Source organism: Antechinus flavipes, chromosome 2 (genome assembly GCF_016432865.1).
Source record: "Antechinus flavipes isolate AdamAnt ecotype Samford, QLD, Australia chromosome 2, AdamAnt_v2, whole genome shotgun sequence".
Classification (NCBI taxonomy): Eukaryota; Metazoa; Chordata; class Mammalia; order Dasyuromorphia; family Dasyuridae; genus Antechinus; species Antechinus flavipes.
Genome location: NC_067399.1, coordinates 35,399,879 through 35,425,215, shown reverse-complemented (window position 1 = coordinate 35,425,215; position 25,337 = coordinate 35,399,879). Strand labels below are relative to the sequence as shown.

At 34.5% G+C, this 25,337-nt stretch overlaps 1 protein-coding gene across 3 annotated transcripts; it reads left to right on the top strand.

The window, feature by feature from the left end:
* The first annotated feature begins 481 nt into the window (after nucleotides 1–481).
* LOC127547509 (zinc finger protein 420-like) lies at nucleotides 482–25,031 on the top strand. 3 transcript variants are annotated; one of them, XM_051974431.1, is made up of 5 exons: nucleotides 482–603; nucleotides 1,083–1,162; nucleotides 11,559–11,685; nucleotides 12,278–12,373; nucleotides 13,420–25,031. In XM_051974431.1, exons 2-5 carry the CDS (start codon nucleotides 1,130–1,132, stop codon nucleotides 15,456–15,458), a joined length of 2,295 nt encoding a protein of 764 aa, XP_051830391.1. In that variant the 5' UTR covers nucleotides 482–603; nucleotides 1,083–1,129; the 3' UTR covers nucleotides 15,459–25,031. The 3 variants fall into 3 exon arrangements, with proteins under 3 accessions (XP_051830391.1, XP_051830390.1, XP_051830389.1); XM_051974430.1 differs by having other exon boundaries at nucleotides 959–1,162; XM_051974429.1 differs by lacking the exon at nucleotides 482–603 and having other exon boundaries at nucleotides 646–1,162.
* The last annotated feature ends 306 nt before the right edge of the window (nucleotides 25,032–25,337 follow it).

Genomic DNA, 25,337 nt, shown 5'->3' with positions numbered 1-25,337 from the left:
GACTAACGCTGGGACCACAGAGGGGGGAAAGTGTTTTCAGTTTTCTTATAATCTCCTATAGAAACCTTAAAATGGGAGTCAATACATTTAATAAATCTTTCCCAGGATACTCTCTTAAGTACAACCCTTAGAAGTTTTTCTGACTGGTTACATTTTAAATCTTACAAGGTAACTTTTAAGTAAATGTTTAAAAACTTTCAAGGCAACATGATTTTATCATTATATCTCAAATATGAGTATATTTTCTCCCTCATCCAACCACCCTGCTGCAGTCAGGGAAGGAGGGAGGCAGAAGAAAAGGAGCAAGGGAGAACAATCTTTCCTGTTGCCAGCTATTTCGGGGTAAATCCGGACTCTAGAGCTAGGAGATTCAAAGACAGAGCCACGCGCAGAAGACGGCGAAGCCTCCAGACTACAATTCCCAGAAGGCCTCGTTCATCCCAGGAGCATGTCCCTAGGCTCTCTGACGTCACTTCTAGCCCGCCCTCTTCTCGCCTTTTCCATGCTTTGTTGTGACACTTTTCCTCTTCTCTTTCCTGACGGATCTGGGACTGGTGTCCGGGATCGGAAAGTGGAGTCGGTTCCCGCCGGAGGCAGGCTGCGGTAGTACTGCGGGGTCGGCGTGCCGAGGATTTGGGGGGAACACCCAGAGAATGGGCGGAGCGTCCGCGGGAGGGGGGGGGGGGAAGGCATACCTTCTTGGATTACCGCGATATAGAGGCTGCGCCTAAACAGAGGGGCGGCTCCTGGGAGGCGGAGTCTGAGGCGGAACCGCATTTAGAGCTCCGCCCCTAAGGCCCCGGAGCTGCCTTCTCCTTATTCCTGCAGCGCGGCTTTAGGGAGGAAGGTCCTGGGGTCTGATGTCACGTGGGCTTCCTCTCCTCCTACAATTCTCCTGGGCACCCCCTCCTTGCTGCTGGGGATCCCTCGGGGATCCATTGTCCTGCTTTGTCCGTAGAGAGGTGCCGGTCTGAAGCCAGTGACCCTCCTGAGAAGTGCCTGTGGCTTTGTGGACCTTCTCCCTACCGTGAGCCCCGCTCAGTGACAAGTGGGGCTTCTCATGGGCCTCCTTTCCTCCCCAGGACCTCAGCCTCCCGTGGCCTCTGCTTTGCTCTGAGGAGAGGAGGCGATGGTCCCTAGCGTGACTGCCGGGCCTGGCCAGGTGAGTGACCACTGCTGTAGCACGCTGAGAGCACGTATGTGTCCCCTGCCCCCCAGCTGTCCAGGATTCCGGGGCCCTTTGATGGCCCTCGGTCTCCCCTCCCCTGGCAGTGGTCCCAGAAGTTTTTGTCTAGTAATGAGTTCTTCCCCCTCCCCCCCAAGCAGGGGTTTGTGGTCCCAGAGTTCTGGTGCATTTGAGACTAACTGTGTTGCCTGCATGATGGTGACGGTTTCTGCCCTTGACTTGAGCCGTGTTTCTTCTCTTTGTCATTGGTTCTGTGTCCTTATCCGTTTGGTTTTCCCGGTAAAAGTTATCATTTTTTTCTGTCTATAAATAATTCTTTGGGAGTTTGTGGAGATTGAGATTATCCCACCTACTATAAGTGAGACTGAAGCAGAATTTGAGCCAGTGGCTCCATGTCCAGCCATTCTGGAACAGCTCTACCAAGTACAGGGTCACAAGTGGGGTCTCCAGATAAGGGGGAAGGGGAGGAAATGGTCTCAGCTGTCATGGGGGCAGCGACCTTAGCGGTCATAAGCTAGTCATCTGCCCCTGTTGGACAAGGGATTGGTCTGGAGGGACAAAATATTTGGGGGCCTTTCCATGTAGTGGTCTGTGCCCCACTGGGCTTGGTCACAATGACAAAGCTAAACGGCTCCTGGGCCATCAGTTACATCCCTTTAGTTGCGCCAGTGAACTCAGAATCTGCAGTTCTGGGACAGCTCTGGAATCTATATACAGAAAATTGATGGGGTTCTATCAAATTGATTAATACTGATTAGAATGGAGTAGGGATCCAAATGAATTACTCTCTCATTTCTCCCCTTTGATCCATAGAAAGATACTAGTCTTTCTATGGATCCTTACAATCTAAGAGCCTGGAGGGCAGTCCTTAGTTGAGGCAAAACCAGAATGGGGGAGGGAGCAGTCCCCTTACTGAGGCACAAGGGTGACATTAGAGGAAAGGGAAATGGGCACAATTTATGACATACTGATTGTGTTCCATTAACTCATCATGTTCTAAATTTACAGTGAAGTGACTCTCACTAAGCAATTACAAGGCAGAGATTCCTCCTGCTAAAACATGCTTTACAAAATATGAAAATCGGGAATCCATGAGACATTTGATCAAGCACAGCGTGAAAGCATTGGCTACCTTACATATGAGTTCTAGAAATCTAAGTTTATGAAAACATTCAAGCAGTTTTGACAGTCACTGCATTGTGGTGATACAAGATCTCAGGTGCAGTCCTCTGGTCCTCTGGAGATCTCTCCTCTTAGGAATACTGGAATGAGCGGGGCCTAAAAGCAGGTTCTAGTGTATTTGGTTCTCTAGTTCAGATCACTTGCAGAGGTGCCCTTCTTTGTTAAAAATTCCTGATGAAATAGATCTCAATATATTTTTATTATGTTATTACAATAACCAGGGGAGGCAGGGAGAATCAGCTCATACCTTAACAGCACTAATGTGACTGTTACCGAAACAGAGAATTTGCATTTTAGGTTGACAAATTCAAATAACAATAAACTAATAACAAATAACAATTTATATTCAGCATGATAATTACCTTTTCTTGTTATAACTTATGATAACAAAAAATTATTCTATTTTTTTAACTGTTCCTCCCTATCCTAAGAGTTTGAGATTTTGCTAGAGAATAACTAGTAGAATACTTAAAAAAAAAAAAAAAAAACTATGATTCTGATACACAGTTGAATTTATTTAAAAGTTGTCAAAATAATTGCAGTTGTAGCAAAAAGTTCTGAAAGAATGAATAAATGTATTGAGTAGTTAGTTTTAAGACAGTGTACAAACATGTTTGCCTTTCAAAACAAACTCAACTTTTAGGTAATAATAAACTCAAATAAAATTGGTTTTTCTTGTATAGTTAACACAAGATATTCTATTATTTAAAACCAAAACTAAAGATGTGTTTGCTAAATAATTAATATAGTAACAATTTGGCCCCATAGACTATTCTGTCCTCACAGTTATCCTCACATTAATTTTAGAAAAGATTAAAATTTTAGGCTAAATAACTCAAGCCTTATCTTATTGTAATAGCTCAGATATGCTCCAGTATTAACTCTTGAAATAAAAATTTAATATTGTACTTACATTGATGACCTGCCATGATTATAGAAATTTGACATTGAAAAAAAAATAGGGATTATATACAGTAAGGGAGCTTCTTTGCTTCCTTAACTTCATGTCAATTCTAAGCTAGTCATATGCATCACCAATGTTATCGAGTCAGGCTTAAAACATGGAATATTTTCCATTTAAGAGGAAATGTCATACTGGATCAAGTTAGGAGAAGCCTACCTCATCTCCCAGCCTTCCCTATGAGTACTCCATCTGTAATTCATGGTTGTCAAATCATGGAATCATGGACCATTGGCATAAAGGCTTCCTTGATGATCAATCTTGGAATCACACTTAGAATATCAATTACAATCCCATGAATTCTGAGAGCAAGTTCCAATAGTCATAGCTTCATAATTTTAGATGAATTCAGTGACTAAGGATCACATCCTTGATGAAGATAAAAAGTGCAAGGTATTTAACTTTATATTTGTTAAAAAAAAAAAATCTAAAAGGGCTTCTTCCTTTTAGATCTGTGTATCAGGTGCCAAGACAACTCAAATTCAATATAAAATAGAACTGTAAGAATAACTAGTATACTTAAAAGAGAATTTTAATTGTTGCACCATGAGAGTCTGGTGTGGAAAATGAATCTTTGTGTCTCTTAATACTGTTAAGAAGATGGTTTAAACAGTTTCTTACATGTAAAATTCTTAATCCAAATTTGGAAATTGCATCACATCTTCTAATTATATTAACATGATAAAAGAATGTTACAGGGTATTATAGATAAACTAAATAACTGATTATTAAAGGGCTTCATGGTCTCTATTATCAGTGATTCTAATGACAATTCCAAATGATCCCTCACTATACTAGCATGTATAACTAACTAATCATCAATAAGGTTCATCTCCCTTTTCTTCTTTTTTTTAATACTCATTCTTGTCAGTGAAATTTTTTATGTGAGGAGAAAGGCAAGGGAAGAGCAGCATTAGTTCTGTTTCATTTCAGTTATGAGACATAAACATAAACTTGTATGAAAGGTGTCCTGACCAGATTCAGAATTAGCCAGTGACAAAATTTCTTATTCATGAAGATGGGGACAGGTCAAGAGAATCCTGCTTTCACCTTTGCAAGATCTCTCTTGACTTTCTCAGAGACAGAATCCACCTGTAGTAATCATCAGACAGCAAAGGTACATGGCATTTCTCTTGAATGAACCAGCAGCGTTATACAGGGTCAAGACACTTATACCTGAATTCAAGATTGAGAATTGCAGTAAATTGAAATCCCAAGAGACTCTAAACAGCAAAATTTTACTAATTTTAATAACTTCAAACTAGTTAATTGTTGTTTTTCTCATATATTAGACTCAAAATCTCATCTAAAATTTTTTAAACTATTCACAAATTTCATCTATTCACCAACCATCGTTCCCATTGGTTTGCAGATAAATCCAGACCATTTTTAGAATACAGTGGCCTGACAATGAGACGAGATTTCCTCAGCATCATGTATATAGGTGGATCATACCCTGGCACAATTTCCTTGGTGAAGACTCTATTATCCGAAGGATGGGGGTAGTTCAACCTCAGTTAAGGACTGACTTGTGCACAATCATAATCATTTTCTGAAAGTGTTCAAAGAGGGTATAAGCTAGTAGATGGCCAATGTAATTAGAAAGGCAAGCTGATTAAAAGCTCCACAAGTTGGATACATGTCTGTCATATGAATTGCTACTGGGAGAATGTCTGAAGTTACCCACTCTTAATTGAATTTATTATCCCATATGTGATACAATAACACTTAAAGAAGTGTTTAAAGAACACATAAAGAAGTTTAACACTTCTTTATGAACTGAAAAAGTATAACTGCTAGTGAAAGTTCTGGGAAGGAATGGCTTACCTTCTCAGTCACCCAGACCCAAGAGACCTGTTTAGCATTGTACTGCTGTTTTTACATCATCAGAAGTTCATACATAGTGAATACTTGGCTCAGTAATGTCATTAAAAGATACACGCGTTTCCAAATGATCCTAAATGACATTTACTATTCAGAATTATAATTTCTTCACTTTGAGTGAGAGAGAACTTAGTTCCTCAAATGGCAGTGCTGCAGAATTTCACAATACCCTGTCAGAAGGGCTCATCCCAAGGAACCTCACAAAGATCTCTTAGTAGGATTTTACTATACTTTTCTCCCAACAGTAGTCTTTATTGCTATTATTTTTAGTTTTTTTAAAATATACTCCAATAATCATATAATAGATATATTTATAATGAAACAATATTCACTTTGAATAAAGGAAAAAGTTTACTTTAGCAGCTTCTTTTAACCTTCTTGTATTTAAAATATAACCTTTAAGTAAATACCTTTAAAACTTATTAGTTCATAGAAAGTCATTTATCTTATTACCCACTAGCATTTTCATGCTAATCATGGTAGTTTATGCAGTGCCCACCAGGTGCCAAGATTTTTCTATGTCTTGAAAATTGCTTAAGCTTATTTTTAGTAATTCTTTAATATATTTAGCTTATATTCCCCCAATTTTGTAAATATATGCCACTTAGAAAAAGGTACTTATAAATGGGAAATAGCATCTTACCTCATTTTTATTCCCACAAAATCTGAATAATGTAGCCCTCGTCCTCTACATAAGCCAAGAACTGTGTTAAAGCACTTAGTAACTTTGTGTTTCTCCCAACAATCCAAGAAGATATGAGTAAATATTCACTGTTATCTTTGTACATACAAGAACTGATTGGATTCTTTAATTTGCTCCCACTACAATATCTTCCAATCTAGCCAGTTTTGATTTATAATAACTAATGGGAATAACTAAATATTTTTCACAAAGTTCCATTATTTTTTAGTTGGCTCATATTAAAATAATTCATGATGACACTCTCAACTTCCCATTACTATTTTTTTTAAGGTGCCCAAAGACCCAAACCAATTCCTTTAAAATATTAAAATAATTCATGATGACACTCTCAACTTCCCATTACTGTTTTTTTTTAAGGTGCCCAAAGACCCAAACCAATTCCTTTAAATTTTCTACATTATTAGTTCTTTAGTATAAGTACTAAAATTTGAGCAAAGAGATAATTTTTTTCTATCAATCAACATGCATTTTGTGAAATGTATTTTTTAGTCTTATATTGATTGGGGAAGGAACACATACAGCAACCATCAAGGGGACATTGCTTAAGTATATTCCTAAATCTTTTCTATTTCAGAAGAACTAAATCCTCTCTGAAATTTCCTTTTCAAAACTCCCAAACTCTTTCAAACTTTTGAATTTACAATGTCAGCGCAAATACACTCCAACTTTCTTTACCTATCTTCTTATCCTCCTGAAAGTGCAGATTTCAACTTTACCTATCCACTCTCTTAACTTTTCTTATTTCCTTATGGAATACTACTTTCTTTCTTCTATTTAATTTCTCTAGCAAACCCTTTTTTGGTTCTTTAATAGTTATAAATGCATAATTCCTACCAATTTCTTTAAGAGCTTTTGCTCAATCTTAGTTACAATCACAGTTTCATTTATTTATTTTTAATGAGTGATGTAGACCAATAGACTCAAAAACAACTCAGCACAATGAATTCCTCACTGTAGGATGTGACATATTTTATCAAGCAGCATGATTAGCTATCAGGATCTAGCTCCTCAAAATTAACCTCTTGTATGCTGGAAAAAGCATTATCCAACTGTTTTGGCAATTTGTGAGGGATTCAGCCAAAGCCTAATTATGGCACAGTAATGTAACAGGAATTGCACTACTAGAAAACTAGGTCATAGGTCAGAATCTACATTAGAATACACATCTAATGGATGATTACTGGACAAGAAAACTCTTCATTTGATATCCCTTATCTGCTTCCTTCAGAATCACCATCCTGACTGTGTTTGAATAAATTCCATTGTGATTACAAGTACTACTGCTGATCAAGACAGTATAGACCACTGATTTTGATTTTTCCCTCCAATTCCTTATTTTTATTAGCCAAGTTACAACATTTGTGGAAACAGAACATTATTCTCCCACCATTTCTCACAATAAGATCTTGAAGGGAATGTCTTCAGAGAACTTAGGAAAGATTTGTTTGAATTAATGCAGTGAAGTGAGTGGACCAGGAAAAAATTCATTCAGTGACAACATTGTGAAGATAAACAACTGAAATATTTAAGAGCTCTGATCAACATAATGAACAACCATTTTCAGAAAGATTCCTGATGACACAAACATACTACTCAACTTCTGATATTAATATGATCGACTTATAGAGTACAGATTGAAACCTACTTATTTTGCACTTGGCCAGTGTGAGAATTTCTTTTGAATGCCTGTGGATATTTGTGAAAAAGATTATGCTTATCATTTTTTTTTACAAATGAGATTGGGGAAATGGGAGTGCTACAAAATAGATTTTTTAAAATAAGAAATGGAGGAGGAAAGATGAGAAGAATCCTTTTTGTGTGTGGTAGTCCTCTTTCCTGTTATCTTGATAGGTCATACCTTTTTATCTAATACATAATAGACACTTAAATTTTAAATCCTTGACTCCTATCTCCTTCCTCTCCCCCATCTGCTGGGTTAAAATGAATTGGAACCTAAGAAATAGTAGAGTATAAAGAAAAGAATATTAGGCTGTCAGAAGGCTTGTATTTGAGATTCAGCTGTCATTATTAATAGCTGATTGAATTGAAGCATAATGAATTATGATAACAAATGTTTTTAAGTACCATTAATGGAGGATTAATAAAATAGAAGTAGAACAGAGTGGATAAATATTTGTAAAACCTAGTTTGAAGGCAAGGAAGAGAACAGAATAATGAGAGCCATGTTTAGAGATAGATGGATAGTGGCAATAAGGAAATCAGTGAGAAGGCTAAATAATTAAAATCTTCCTTGGGTTGAGTTTTCTCTTTGAAGTGTGATGATCTTTAAACTGGAAGTGAGAGTCCAAAAGTTTGCAATAATAAATGGATACCAAAAATAAGAGACAGATAGGATTTAGCCATTCTAATAGGGGTGTCATTACTTAACTATTATCATGTATCCCTGAAAAATCTTGGAGAATGGGGGAGTGGCCATAGAACTAGAAATGGGGATGTGTATCAAGTTTCAAAAAAGAAAGAGTAGACTCTGAAACCTAGACCAGTGACTTTGAAGTCTGATACATTCCTAGAATACATTGTTAAATAAGTAGTTAGGAAGTAATTTAAAAGGCTATTTTATTCTTTTCTAAAATGCTTTGTGCTATTTTACCACAGTCATTTCTGGAAAAAGTCTTCTCCCTTACCCCCTTCCAAGTTTACCCTCCTTTATGCCAAAGAAACACAGTTACACAAAAGAAACATATACAAAGAAACATAGTTTAATGGACTCCATCTTTTCTGCTTTGAGAAGTGGTAACATTTTATTGAACTACTCAATATCTTTTTTGTTTAAAAAAAGTAATATTTTTGTGTATAATGCTATTTTACATTGTATCAGTCAATACACATTTCAGTACTTTTTAGATTCTTCATATTGTCTTTTCTTACTGTATGATAAGTCTATTGTACTCATATAGTACTCTTTGGAAGTCATTCTTTATTAGTGAGGATTCAATTTGTTTCCAGCTTTTTGGTACTCTCAAAGAATGCCCTTACAAATTTTTTTTTTTTTTTAATATAAACCAGTTGTGGCTTTGGTCTGATTATAGAGAAAGAATATGGCAGCATAATACAATGAAAATAGCTTTGGATTTGGATTCATAAAGACCTGGGCTCTGAGATGACTGAAAACTCCAAGATACCATTTCTGGGTAGTTCATAATCAATTTGCTGATTAGGCTAGCCAGCAATCAATGGTTTCTCTCTGTCATCATAGACAGCAAGGAAGACCACTGCCTTAAATCCCTTCTGAAAGGGAATTTACAAGTGAAAACCAAACTTGATTGATGGACATTTAATGAGAAGATGGGCTAAAAATCTTTTTTTTATTATTATTATAGCTTTTTATTTACAAGATATATGCATGGGTAATTTTTCAGCATTGACCCTTACAAAACCTTCTATTCCAACTTTTCCCCTCTTTCTGCCAGATGGCAATTAGACTGATACATGTTAAATATGTTAAAGTATATGTTAAATACAATATATGTCTACATATCCATACAGTTATTTTGCTGCACAAGAAAAATAGGACTTTGAAATAATGTACAATTAACATGTGAAGGAAATCAAAAATGCAAGCAGACAGAAACAGGGATTAGAAATGCTATGTAGTGGTTCACATTCATTTCCCAGAATTGTTTCACTGGGTGTAGCTACTTCTATTCATTATTGAACAAATGGAACTGGTTTGGTTCATCTCATTGTTGAAGAGAGCCACATCCATCAGAATTGATCATCATATAGTATATGTTGAAATATATAATACTCTCCTGGTCCTGCTCATTTCACTTATCATTAATTCATGTAAGTCTTTCCAGGCCTTTCTGAAATCCTCCTGCTGGTCATTTCTTATGGAACAATAATATTCCATAACATTCATATACCCCAATTTATTCAGCCATTCTCCAATTGATGGGCATCCACTTAATTTCTAGTTTCTGGTCACTAAAAAGAGGGCTGCCATAAACATTTTTGCACATACAGGTTCCTTTCCCTTCTTTAAGATCTCTTTGGGATATAAGCCCAGTAGAAACACTGCTGGATCAAAGGGAATGCACAGTTTGACAACTTTTTGATCATAGTTTCAAATTGCTCTCCAGAACGGCTGGATGTATTCACAATTCCACCAACAGTATATCAGTGTCCCAGTTTTCCCACATTCCCTCCAACATTCAACATTACCCTGTCAACCTAGCCAATCTGAGAGGTGAATAGTGGTATCTCAGAGTTGTCTTCATTTGCATTTCTCTGATTAGTAATGACTTGGAGAATCTTTTCATATGGCTAGAAATGCTTTCAATTTCTTCATCTGAAAATTGTCTGTTCATATCCTTTGACCATTTGTCAATTGGAGAATGGCTTGATTTCTTATAAATTAGAGTCAGTTCTCTATATATTTTGGAAATGAGGGTGGGATAAAAAGTCTTTAGTTTCTCCTGCTGAGAACATAAGTTGATTGGGAGACTCAGCAAACTTCAGCAGTAAGGGGAGTAATTAATTTCCATCTATACTATTCTACTTGGTTTATTCCTTCATGAGTTGGGGTCACTGAACTGTAATGGAGAAAATCAAGAATGCTATTTCCTTTCCCTATGTTATGAGCTCACCCCAAAACTAACAAAAGTTAGATTTTGTTTATATCCTAACAAAAGTTAGATCTCTTAATTGGGTGCTGTCCTGCTGAAAATCAAGTTCCTTGATGACTAGGAGCAATTTCATCAATTAGTCATGACCTTCAAAGATTGACAGATCTCAACAGGAGTTGGATCTTTACAGAAAATGAAGGGGAAAGAATGGAGCATAATTAATAATCAGTTTTTAATATGATATGATAGTAATTTCTAAGCTCAAAGTACAGATCTGCAGTTTATTATCTTTTTGACATTAAGCAAGTTACTTTTCCTCTCTGGACCTCACTTCCCTAATTTTCAAAATGAAAAAGTTGGATTTTATAATGTCTTCCACCTCTAAATATGTGAACTGAAAATTCAAGGTCTTTTAATTCCCTTTTCAGCTGTAAAAAAATTTTATATCATTTTCCAGATAGAAAAGAGATGTACTCACCTTTGGTTCCAGAAGCATTGAACATAATTATGTTCATTTCAGAGAACCACATTTTAAGAAGCACAATGAGGAGGTGATCAGGATGAGGAAAGGAAGACAGCTCCCTTCGTGCTAAGGAAATCAGGCTGACTAGTTGAAGGAACTATGGAGATTTATCCTGGAAGAGAAGGCTTAGGGCCATATGACAGTGATTTTCAGTTATTTCATTTTCATTGGTTTACTTCAGTAAATAGAAAAGGAATCAGGCACACTACAGCTTCAGCTCAGAGGGTAACAATAGAGGCCCTGGGTACACATTTGAAAAAAAGCACACATTTAAACTTAATTGTTATTGGATCCATTAATAGTAGTAAACACTAATTCAGCACCCATGTGACAGACACTGTGCTAAGTGCTGAGGATACAAAGGAACACAAAAATGGCTTCTGCCTTCAAAGAGGGAATTCTTAAAAGTGCCAGCTATACATCAGGTACTATACTGGGTTACAGATAATTAATGGTACAGTTCCTATTAGAGATTACAGTTGAACTTCATAAAGACTTTACAATAAGCACACATATTTTTGTTGTTCCAGGAATCAGTGACATTCAAAGATGTGGCTGTGGAATTTACCTGGGAAGAGTGGATACTTTTGGACCCATCTCAGAAAAACTTGTACAGGGATGTGATGCTGGAAAACTTTAGAAATTTGATCTCTTTGGGTAAGAATAGTTATTCTTCTGATGTCCTGATATATAGTATAGAGACTTTCAAAATTTTAAGCTATGCTTTGTTGTACAAAAAGAAATCCTTTTCTAGCTAAAAGACAAATACTTTTTTTGTCATTTCTAAGAAAAGGGTCTGTGCTTCATATGCATGAGAACTGACTTTTCTTTGTTTATTATCCTTGAGAATGTATCTTTACCTCTTTCTTGCTTTAAATTAAAGATTAAGTTCTCTTTTGTGACAAATTGTCCCATAATATAGAATTTTCTTCAATGGTTCTTAGACCTGTGCTTGGAGTCAAATTAGTATGTCTACTTTTTTTCCCCCAAAGAAAATCTGAACAAGTTTTGAATTATCTTCTTAAGTTATAATATAAGGGTGCTTTTGAAAAAATGTCATTTTTCATCTTCTCCACTCTCACCTAAAAAAAGCTCAGACAAAATCAGCTAACCTTTGGTGCTAGAAAACATGTTCTGTTCTCTTGCTCTCCCACCTTTCTACTAAAAGTTTTGATAGAGTTCATCTATCTGTTCTATGATGAAATTCTGAGATGATTGTCCCTAGAACTTTTTAATTTTCAATGAACAGGATTTGCAACTTCCAAACCAGATGTAATCTACCAGTTGGAAAGAAAGGAAACAGCTTGGATACCAGAACCAGATATTCGAAGAAGCAGCTGTCCAGGTGACTACACAATACCCAAGGAGTTGGGTCATTGCAAATATAGTTTTGGCCATTTTAAATCAAATTAAAATATTGAATAATTAAAGCTTCTCAGGCCTGTCAAAAAAAGTTGTGTATTTTTAAAACTTAATATTTTAACTTAAGGTAATTTCTTATGCACACATGTACCTTCACTTTCTTTCTTTTTTTTTTTTAATATTTTATTTTATTTTATAATTATTTTATATTGACAGAATCCATGCCAGGGTAATTTTTTTTACAACATTATCCCTTGCACTCGTTTCTGTTCCGATTTTTTCCCCTCCCTCCCTCCACCCCCCTCCCCTAGATGGCAAGCAGTCTTATATATGTTAGATATGTTGCAGTATATCCTAGATACAATATATATTTGCAGAACTGAACAGTTCTCTTGTTGCGCAGGGAGAATTGGATTCAGAATGTACCTTCACTTTCAAAGAATGTTTTTATCTCAGTACAAGAATCTTATCTGTCTTCCCTCTTACTCTTAAAAATTCCTTACAATGTAAATATGTTGGCTTTTTAGCAGAAATTTATGGCAATGCTTGTCTGATATGATCCCCTTTATCATATTTCTTCTTTATTCTCTTTATTTTATGTTTGTGTCTCTCCTCCTCACTCTAAACTTATTGATTTTCCATTTTTTTGTGTTTAATTTTCCCTTCCTATTTTTTACCTCAGTAAGGACATATTTGGAATCTTTCAAATTCATCTACTTTTAATGGATAGTCTTTCATTTCCTTATTCCATTCAAATGCTAACAATTTACAGTAAAATAAGGACTTATTCATATTTCTTTTTTTATTCATATTTCTAGTTATTTCATCACAAGTCATTTCTGTAGGCTAACTTTGAATCATCATATTTTCACATAAGATTAACTGAGTGAAATCCTTAGTGAAAGACCAGGAAGAATAGCCTTCTCAAGTGGGAAAGCAAGAGAATGGGCCTAAAATCTTTGAGCAAATGGGACCCTTGGGAAAGGGAAGAGAAGACAAGGTTAATCTGCTCTATATTCTTCCTTTCAGGAAGTAAAGAATTTCCTGGCGAGAAATCTTATGAATGCAGTATATGTGAGAAGGCTTTCAGCAGCACAACACAACTCATTGTGCATCAGAGAACTCATATTGGAGAGATTCTTTATGAATGTAAGGAATGTAGGAAGGCCTTCCATCGGAACTCAGATTGTATTAAACATCAAAGAATTCATACTGAAAAGAAACATTATGAATGTAATGAATGTGGGAAGACCTTCAGAAAGAAGCCACAACTTATTGTACATCAGAGAATTCATACTGGAGAGAGACCTTATGAATGTAATGAATGTAGGAAGGCCTTCAGGAGTAAGAGACAACTTACTACGCATCAGACAATTCATTCTGGGAAGAAACCTTATGAATGTAAAGAGTGTGGGAAAGCCTTCCTTCGCAAGTCAGATCTTAATAAACACCAGAGAATTCATATTGGAGAAAAACCTTATGAGTGTAATGAGTGTGGGAAGTCCTTTAGGCAAAGGACACAATTTTATATCCATCAGACCATTCATACTGGAAAGATTCCTCATGAATGTAAAGAGTGTGGGAAGGCCTTCCTCTACAACTCAGAACTTATTAAACATCAAAGAATTCACACAGGAGAGAAACCTTATAAATGCTGTGAATGTGGGAAGGCCTTCAGAAAGAAATCACATTTTACTGTCCATCAGAGGATTCATACTGGAGAGATTCTTTATGAATGTAAGGATTGTGGGAAGGCTTTCTTCTACAATTCAGAACTTATTCGACATCAAAGAATTCATACTGGGGAGAGACCTTATGAATGTAATGAATGTAGGAAGGCCTTCAAGAGTAAGGCACAACTTACGCAACATCAGAGCATTCATACTGGGAGGAAACCTTATGAATGTAAGGAGTGTGGGAAAGCCTTCCTTCGCAACTCAGATCTTAATAAACATCAGAGAATTCATACTGGAGAAAAACCTTATGAGTGTAATGAGTGTGGGAAGTCCTTTAGGCAAAGGGCACAACTTTATATGCATCAGAGCATTCACACTGGAGAGATCCCTCATCAGTGTAAAGAGTGTGGGAAGGCTTTCATCTATAACTCAGAACTTAGTCTACATCAAAGAATTCATACTGGAGAGAAACCTTATAAATGCTGTGAATGTGGGGAGGCTTTCAGAAAGAAGTCACATCTTACTATCCATCAGAGGATTCATACTGGAGAGATTCTTTATGAATGTAAGGATTGTGGGAAGATTTGCCACTATAACTCAGAGCTTATTCGACATCAAAGAATTCATACTGGGGAGAGACCTTATGAATGTAATGAATGTGGGAAGGCTTTCAGAAGAAAGCCACAACTTATTTTACACCAGAACATTCATACTGGAGTGAAACCTTATGAATGTAGTGAATGTGGGAAGGCTTTCAGAAGAAAGCCTCAACTTATTGTACACCAGAGCATTCATACTGGAGTGAAGCCTTATGAATGTAATGAATGTGGAAAGGCCTTCAAGAGGAAGGCAAATTTTATTGAACACCAGAGCATTCACACTGGAGTGAGGCCTTATGAATGTAATGAATGTGGAAAAACCTTCAAGCGGAAGGCAAATTTTATTGAACATCAGAGCATTCATACGGGAGAGAAACCTTTTGCATGTAATGAATGTAGAAAGGCCTTTAGTAGTAAGACAAAACTTAATGTGCATCAGAAAATTCACACTGGAGAGAAACCTTATGAATGTAAAGAGTGTGGGAAGGCTTTCAGAAAGAAGTCACATCTTACTGTCCATCAGAGGATTCATACTGGAGAGAGTCTTTATGAATGTAAAGATTGTGGGAAGGCTTTCCTCTACAATTCAGATCTTATTGTACATCAAAGAATTCATACTGGGGAGAGACCTTATGAATGTAATGAATGTGGGAAGACCTTCAAACAAAGACCCCAACTTACTCAACATCAGAGAATTCATACTAGAAAGAATCCTTTTGAATGTAATAAATGTGAGAAGATCTTCAAAATGAGGACACATCTTGTTCAACATCAAAAAATTCATTCTAGGTAGAAACCTTAAAAGTATAATACATGTGAGAAAGCTTTTAGACCGAAGCCACTATATTCATCACAGAATTCATAGTGGAAAGATAACTCATGGAAGTAAGAATGTGGGAAGGAACTTACATCTGTCAAGGGTGAAATTTAACAAGAGGTAAACTGAGGCAATTCCCAAAGTTAGATAATATTTATTAATATAAATGCCTGTCAATAAATAAGTTAATGACTTACCTCCATTTATGCCAAAAAGCAGAAGTAAAAGGATTGTTCTGCTTTTATAGATTTTGAAAAGTACAGAACAAGGTAGATGACATCATGGGATTAAGAATACCAGAGCTATGATTTGGGGACTGACAAGAGTTGTTGAAAGTTTGGTAATGGGGCTAGCAATGATCCCTCACCCCTCCTGAAAGGCACCCTCAGGAGTGCATATTATTTGGGTCCAGCTGCAAGATAGTGGCACACATAGGGCAGCAAACATCTTTGAAGGATACCTTGGTGACCTAAGGATACTATACTTGACTCTTGTGTTCACATGCTTTCCTAAATCAGCTAATTCCTTGAGGCAAGAATAATTAGCAGAAGAGCTGTATTTCTAAATTTAACCCATTTCAGGCCCCCTGGATTCTGAATTAAGTTCAGAAGCAGAGAACTGTGACATAAGCATATACAGGACACAAGCAATAAATTGTAAATAGGATCAATAAGAAAATGATACAGGAACAATTACACATACAGAAAACATACTTATTCACTCAAGTGTGTGTGTATGTACACAAATATATAAATGTATATACATACATATGTAAATATATGCATTTTTATGTCTTAAATCATACTTTTCATACTTCTCTTTATCATTTCTTTCTCTGAGATAGATAACATCTTCTTTTATAGAGCCTTGGTAATTGACATGAATATTTATAATACTCACAATGGCTTTGTTGTTCAGTTATTCCTCAGAGAATATTGATGTTCTCATGTCCATTGTTCTTTTGGTCCTCATTTCACTCTTATTTTATGCAAGTTTTTCCATATTTTTCTAAAACAATTAAAAAAAACTAGGAAAAGAAATAAAAATCTTCAATTAAACACCAAATTGGAAATCCTGAAAAATAAAAGGAGATAAATAAAATTCAAAAGAATAAAACCATTGAATTTATAAATAAAATTAGATTCTGATTTTGTTGGAGGGAAAGGGTAAGCAAAATATATAAATCATTGGTTCCTATGATTTTTTTAAAGAAAGAAAGAAAAACAAATTACTAGCATGAAAAATGAAAGGGATGAATTCACTACCAGTAAAGAGGAAATTAAAACAATTATTAGGAGCTACTTTGCCCAATTACATGCCATTAATTCTGACAATCTAAATGAAATGATGTATTATTAACAGAAATATAAATTGTCTAGATTAAGAGGAAATAGAATTAATAACTTCATCTTTGAAAAAGAAATTAAACAGTCAATGAACTTCCTAAGAAAAAATCCCTAGGACCATAAGGATTCATAAGTGAATTCTATCAAACATTTATTTATTTATTTATTTTTAATTTTATTTTTATTATTATAGTTTTTATTTACAAAACATATGCATGGGTAATTTTTCAACATGGACCCTTGCAAAACCTTCTGTTCCAGATTTTCCCTTCCTTCCTCCCACCCTCTCCCCTAGATGGCAGATAGTCTAATACATGTTAAATATGTTAAACTATATGTTAAATCCAACAAATGTATACATATTTATAGTTATCTTGGTGCACAAAAAAAAAAATGGATCTAGAAAGAAAGAAAAAAACCTGAGAAGGAAAACAAAAATGCAAGCAAACAATAACAGAAAGAGTGAAAATGCTATATTGTGGTCCACACTCATTTCTCATAGTCCTCTCTCTGGGTATAGATGACTCTCTTCATCACTGAACAATTGGAAGTAGTTTGAATCATCTCATTGTCAAAGAGAGTCAGGTTCATCAGAATAGATCGTCATATAGTCTTGTTGCTGTGTATAATGATCTCCTGGTTCTGCTCATTTCATCAAAATCAGTTCATATAAGTCTCTCCAGGCCTCTCAGAAATCATTCTCCTCATCATTTCTTATAGAACATTAATATTCCATTACATTCATATACTATAACTTACTCAACCATTCTCCAATAAATGGGCATTCATCAGTTTTTGGTTTCTTGCTACTACAAAAAGGTCTGCCACAAACATTCGTGCACATAAGGGTCCCTTTCCATCCTTTTAAGATTTCTTTCAGATATAAGCCTAGTAGTAACATGGCTGGCTCAAAGGATATGCACAGTTTGATATCTTTTTGAGCATAGTTCCAAATTGTGGATTCGTTCACAATTCCACCAACAATGCATCAGTGTCCCAGTTTTCCCACATCCCCTCCAACATTCATCTTTATCTTTTCCTGTCATCTTAACCTGAGAAGTATGTAGTGATATCTCAGTTGTCTTAATTTGCATTTCTCTGATCAATAGTGATTTGGAGCACCGTTTCATATGACTAGAAATAGAATCAATTTCTTCATTTGAAAATTGTACATATCCTATGACCATTTATCAATTGAAGAATGGCTTGCCTATCAAACATTTAAAGAATAATTGATCTCAATACCATATGAACATAAATGTGGTACTTATACCTAAATTTAGGAAGAGACAAAACAGGTAAAGAAAATTACAAATGAGTCTCCCTAATGAATTTTGATGCAAAAATTTTAAATAAAATATTAGTAAAGAGATTGTAGTAATTTATTGCCAAAATTATACACTGTGAGTAAGTGGGATTTATACCAGGAATTCAGGGATGGTTCAATATCAGGAAAACAATTAGCATAATTGACCATATCAATAACAAAACAGAAATCATGATTATCTCAAAATCAGTGCAGAAAAAACTTTTGACAAAATATAATACCCATTCCTAGAGATTATAGGAATATTAAAACAACAAAGTAATTAAAACAAATAATCATTTGTTGTTATTATTATTATGACCACTATTAAAACAAATGAGTAATATTTATCTAAAATCATCAGAAAGCATCTGTAACAGAAATAAGCTAGAAGCCTTCCCAATAAAATCATGGGTAATTATTCAATATTGTACTAGAAATACTAGCTTTAGCAATGAGAAAAAAAGAAATCAAAAGAAAAAATAGACGAGTAAAGCTATCACCTTGTAGATTATATGATTATACATATATAAAAATCAACAGAACCTACTTTAGATAACTACAACTTTAGTAAAGTTACAGAATATAAAATAAACCCACATAAGTCCAGCATTTCTACATATTAAAAAAAAAAAAAAGCACAGCAGCAAAAATAGAGAAATCTCCCTTAAAGTAACTGTAGATAATACAAAATATTTGGGAATCAATCTGCCAACACAAACCAGGGATATTATTCCATCATGTTCAACTCACAGCTATGGCTTCTTTGTACACTCTTTTTCACTACTTTAATAATGAAAAAGTTTTTACTTACAAATATCTTATTAGGAATGGAAAGAGTTTAACCTTTTTGAATCCTTTATGTTTTCTCTTCCATGTTTACCTTTTTATGTTTCTCTTCAGACTTGTATTGGAAAGTTCATTTTATTCTATTCAGATCTGCTTTTTTCATCAAGAAAGCTTTTAAGTCAATTATTTTATTGAAAATCTATTTTACCCTTGAGAGATTACATTCCATTTTACTGGGTAAGTGACCTTTGATTGTAATCCCAGCTCTTTGTCCTCTAGAACAAGGGATTCTTAAACTTTTTCCACTTGTAACCCCTTTTCATCTGAGAAAATTTTCTATGGTCCTGGATAGTTAGATATACAAACCAAACATTTTATGTAGGCATACAAAATAGATATACTTATAATAAATTATAATTTCCTGACCCCCACATTAAGTTAAAAGATGCTACATGAGGTCACAACCCACGTTTTAAGAAGCTGGGTACTAAAATATCATATTCTAAGGCTTCTAAACCTTTATTGTAGTAGCTGCTAAATCTTGAGTAGTCCTGTTATTTGAATTGTTTCTTTTTGGCTGCTTACAGTATTTTCTTCTTATAAAGGAAGCTCTGGAATTTGACTGTCATACTCCTGGGAGTTTTTATTTTGTGATCTCTTTTAGGAGTTGATCAGTGGACTCTATTTCTATTTTACTCTCTGGTTCTAGAATATCAAGGCAGATTTCCTTGATAATTTCTTGAAAGATGAAGTTTGAGCTCTTTTTAATTGTGGTTTTCAGGTAAATTATTAAATTATTTCTCCTTTATCTATATTCCAGGGCAATTATTTTTCCTAATAAAGTATTCCACATTTCTTCTATTGTTTCATTTTTAAAATTTTGTTTCATTGTTTCTTTTTTTAAACTTTAATTGTTTTTATTTAATTATGTCTTTTGGAGTCATCAGTCTTAAATTATGAAAAAGGGAGGATTTGGGGAACATGGCAGAGTAGGTCAGAAAATTCCAAGATTTCCAGATTTTTTCCCCACACAAAACAAAATTGTACCTCAGGGCCAATGTAGAGTGAAAAATGAATCAGAGAGGGGTGATTCTGGGACAAGTGTTGTGAAGATCTAAAGAAAGACCCCAGGACAGAGCTTAAACATCTCCAGGCTAGCTCCCCAGAAACAGCAAGCTGGAAACCACTGGGCTAACTGGGTTTGGAGGTAGCCTCAACCTCAACCATGGAATTTTCACCTCTGGGACTTTGTGGAGAATCTGGAGTCTGAGTCCGGGAAAATTGAGGGAATCTCTGCTGATAAGGAGTACCAGCAGTCCAACTGTGCTGCTAAAATGCCTCCTCAGGAGGAAAGTTACCAGCACATACAAAAGTGCATGCAGAAGTAATGGGGCAGAGAAGCTGCTAGTGGCAGAGAGGAGGATTAAAGTCAAGCCAAAGGCACCATTGCCCCCATCCCAGAAATACAGGTGAAGGCACTAATAAGTTCTTATTTTTTGAAAAGTGAGCAGGCAAAGGAGATATAATCCAATTACAAAAAATTACTATGGGAAAAGGGAAGACTAGGATTCATTTTCAGAGGAGGATACAGAAAAAAAGCCTCTTCTACTCCAAAAAGTAATGTTAAATGATTACCTGCTCAAAAAGAATTCATAGAAGAACTCAAAAAAGACTTTAAATGTCAAATTGAGGAAAATCTAAATAAAATCAAGAACAATCCAAGAAAAATAAGATATGAAAAGAAATGTAACCAATTTAAAAAGGAAAACTAGAGTCTTGAGGAAAAAAAGAAAACAACTCTTTGAAAATTAGAATTGGGTGAGGGGAAGTCAGTAAATTTAAAATAGAAAAAGAATAATAAAACAAAATCTAAAGAATGAAAAAATAGAAGGGAATGTGATCTGAGAATAGATCAAGAAGAGAAAAAAGAATTTGACCAACTGAAAACTATGACCTTTAAAAAAAGAACTTTGAAATCATAATACAACAAATAATTAAGGAAAATTTTCCTGAAGTGGACAAGAAGGGAAAGTAGAAATAGAAAAAAAAAAAAAATCCATCTATCATACTTGAAAGAGATACTAAAAAAGAAAACCTACAAACATTATTTCCTAAAAATTACAAATGATAGAAAGATTATTTTCCTAAATTTCAAAAACTCCAAATCAAAGGGAAAAAAAATTTTAATAGCCTTTTATTTACAAGTTATATGTATGGGTAATTTTACAGCATTGACAATTGCCAAACCTTTTGTTCCAATTTTTCCTCTCCTTCCCCCTTCCCCCTCCCCAGATGGCAGGATGACCAGTAGATGTTAGATGAAAGATGTTAGATATATTAAAGTATAAATTAGATACGCAATAAATATACATGATCAAACCATTATTTTGCTGTACAAAAAGAATTGGACTCTGAAATATTGTATAATTAGCCTGTGAAGGAAATCCAAAATGCAGGCAGGCAAAAATCTAGGGATTGGGAATTCAATGTAATGGTCCTTAGTCATCTCCCAGAGTTCTTTTGCTGGGCGTAGCTGGTTCAATTCATTGCTCCATTGGAACTGGTTTGGTTCATCTCATTGCTGAGGATGGCCAGATCCCGCAGAATTGGTCATCATATAGTATTGTTGTTGAAGTATATAATGATCTCCTGGCCCTGCTCGTTTCACTCAGCATCAGTTCGTGTAAGTCTCTCCAGGCCTTTCTGAAATCATCCTGTTGATCATTTCTTACTGAACAATAATATTCCATAATATTCATACACCACAATTTATTCAGCCATTCTCCAATTGATGGCATCTACTCAGTTTCCAGTTTCTGGCCATTACAAAGAAGGCTGCCACAAACATTCGTGCACATACAAAAGTTTCATGGCTGGTCTTTTATAAAATGTTGAATACTGTAATTACTGCTTCCATTGTCCCATTAGTAATTTAATTCCAATGAATGCTGATCATGCTTGATCATATCAATTTAGATGGTGATTCAATGAAGACTTGGCTCTGTAGAATCAAAGGATGAAGTACAGATTTAGATTATTGATTACTGAGTAATAATTAAGAATTGTAGTAATTCAACAGAATCAGAAATTATAGAGTAAATGTAGATTTCTCTTAGTTTAGAGAAATTTATTTCCTTAGTTCTCTCTCTCAACTCTCACTTCAGAAGGGAGGAGGAAGCATGATAAGATATTCTGTCAGGTCATGAGTTGAAGGTTGCCCAATACTAGACTTTACAAAGACTGTTGATCAACTTTGTGGTTTTCCTGTCTCCAGGGACTTGGAGACCCCCATCTGTGAGTCAAACCAGCTGTAATCCCACATTTACATCTGATATAGGCCAATTATTGGCTTAATTTAATTTTCATTCCAAGAACCATTTTAGCTCCTGATATAAATCCTTTTTTTTTTTTATCATAAAAAACCTACTCTTACTGTCAGATAGCTCCCTGACTATTGAAAGCCTTGGATCTCAATTACTGGCAATTACTAGCCTTGGTAATAAATTAACTTGGTACCTTGTGCTTCAGTTTCTCTTTGTCACAAATTTTTATTATGATACAAGAGATATCACAAAACAACAAAATTAAATTTAAGAGAATGAAAAAAAAGTGAAATATTTCATTGGAAAAACAATAGTCCTGGAAAACATCAAGGAAAGCTAATAATTACTGGTCTCCTTGAAAGTTATGATCCAAGAGCATAGACATCATATTTCCAGGAATTATCAAGGAAAACTGCCCTCATTATTTAGATCCAGAATGTAAAAGAGAAACTAAAAGAATCTCCAGTCACTGACTGAAGGAGATTCTCAAATATTATAACAAGATTCCAGAGCTTCTTATCAAGAAAAAATTGAAAGCACCCAGAAAGAAACCATACAAATATAATGCACAGGCAGGATCACATAAGATTCAGTAGCTTCCATGTTAAAATAGAATAAAGTGAGTTTGAAGTTCATATTCTAGAAGGCTAAGGAGCTAGGATTACAACTAAGAATCATCTCACTAGAAAAACTGAATATAATCCTTGAAAGAAGAGAACAAATGTATAATAACATAGACATTCAAACATTCCTGATGAAAATACCAAAGATGAATAGAAAGTTTGACATTAAAACATGACACAAAAGAACATGAAAGAAATCATAAGGGACTTAATAAGTTAAACTGTTTACATTATCTTGGCAAGATAATAATACATGTAAGTCCTAAGAACTTTATCATTATTATGGCAGTTAAATGTACATAAGCAGAAGGTATTGGTGAAAGACAATAATGTTAGGGTGATCTCAAAAAACCCAAAAAAAAAACCCAGAAGGAGGAGAAAGAGGGATGTACTAGGAGAAGTGGGAAAGAAGTGAGGAAAATCACACAAAAGAAAGAACTAAATTGGAAAGGAAATGGTGGAGGGGCCACAAAGCTTGAACCACTCTGTGCTGCAAAGAGACTAGAATATATCAAAACTTTGTGAGGTAAAGAAATCTGTCTTACCCAACATAGAAACAATAGAAAGAGGATAAAAGAAAACCAAGGAGATGATGAGAGTAGGGCTGATGAAGCAATAAGGTAATCAGAAGCAAAAAACACCTTTGAGGGGGTAGAATAAAAAAAAAAAAGAAAGAGGAAAAAAAATAAATAGAAGAAAAGAAGATGGAGGGAAAATCATAATTATTAATCATAACTGTGAATGTGAATAGAGTAAATTCATTTATGAAACAGAAATATAATGCAGAATGAATTAGAAACCAGAATCTAACAATATGCTGCTTATAAGAAAAACACCTGGAAGGAAAAAATACACACAGAGTTAAAATAAGGAACTGGAGCAGAATATATTATGCTTTTGCTGAATTTAAAAAGGGCAGGGATAGGATTCATGATTTCAGATAAAGCAAAAGTAAACCTAATTAAAAAGGATAATCAGGGAAATTACAGATTGCTAAAAGGTACTGTCAAACATGAAGAACTATCAATATTAATCATATATGATAATTAATATTATCACCAATCATATCTATCATTAGCCATATCATAAAATGATATTATTATCAAAATTAAACATATGTGCCATATGGCATAGAATTAAAATTCATAAAGGAAAAGTTAAATGAGTTACAGGAGGAAATAGTAAAACTACACTGAAGGGGTACCACAGCTTTCCTCTCTCAGAAGTAGACAAATCGAACCATAAAATAAGATGTCAAGGAGATGAATAACATTTTAGAAAAGTTAACTATGATAGACTTCTCAAGAAGACTGAATAGGAACAAAAAGAAGTATACCATTTTTCTCAGCTATGCATGACACTTCCACAAAAATTCAAAATGCATTGAATACAAAAACCTTGCAAATACAGAAAAGTAGAAATATTAAGTGTACTTTTTTTCAAATCATAATGCAATGAATATCACATTCAATAAAAGATTTCTGAAGAATAAATTAAAAATTAAGTGAAAATTAAATAACTTAATTGTAAAGAATGTGGGAGTCAAGAAACAAAAGATAAAAATAATAATTTCATTAAAAAGAATGACAACACACCAAATTTGTGAGATATAGCCAAAGCACTATTTACAGAAAAACTTCTATCTCCAAACACTTACATGAATAAAACAGAGAAAGAGCAGATCAGTGAACACCAAAACAAAAACACTGCAAACCAAAAGAGATTAATGTGGTTAAAAGTAAAAAAGCCACCAAACTAGGAAAGTTAAGATATGGTTTAATGAAAAATCAATAAAATACATAACCAAGTAGTTAATTTGATTAAAAATGAAAAACCTATATCAAAAATGAAAAGGGCAGGTGCATCAACGTTGAAGACAAAATTAAAGCAATTATTAGGAGTTATTTTATCCAAAAATATTTAATAAAATTGACAACTCAAGTGAAATGGATGAATTTTTACAATATAAATGAACAGAAAAGATAACAAAATACTTAAATAACTCTATTTTAGAATGGGAAATTAAACAATCTATAAATTAACTCCCTAAGAAAAAATCCCCAGGACCAGATGGAATTTTCATGTGAACTCTACCAAACTTTTAAAGACAATTAATATGAATAACTTTTTTTAAATGGGTAAAGAAGCAATCTAACCAAATTTTTTGACACACTATGTTTTTGATAACAAAACCAAAGAGCAAAAACAGAAAAAGAAGGCAACAAAATCAATTTCCCCAATGTATATCAAGATAAAATTTTATAGAATATATATTAACAAGATCTTCCAACAATGTTATCACAATATACTAGCCTATATTTATGTCAGGAATGCAAAGTGAGTTCAATATTAAGAAAACTAAGTATAACTGATCATATCAGTATCAAAAACAACAAAAATCATGTGTTCATATCAATAGAAGCAGAAAAAATGTTTTTTTTAATACAATACCATTCCTAATTTAAAAG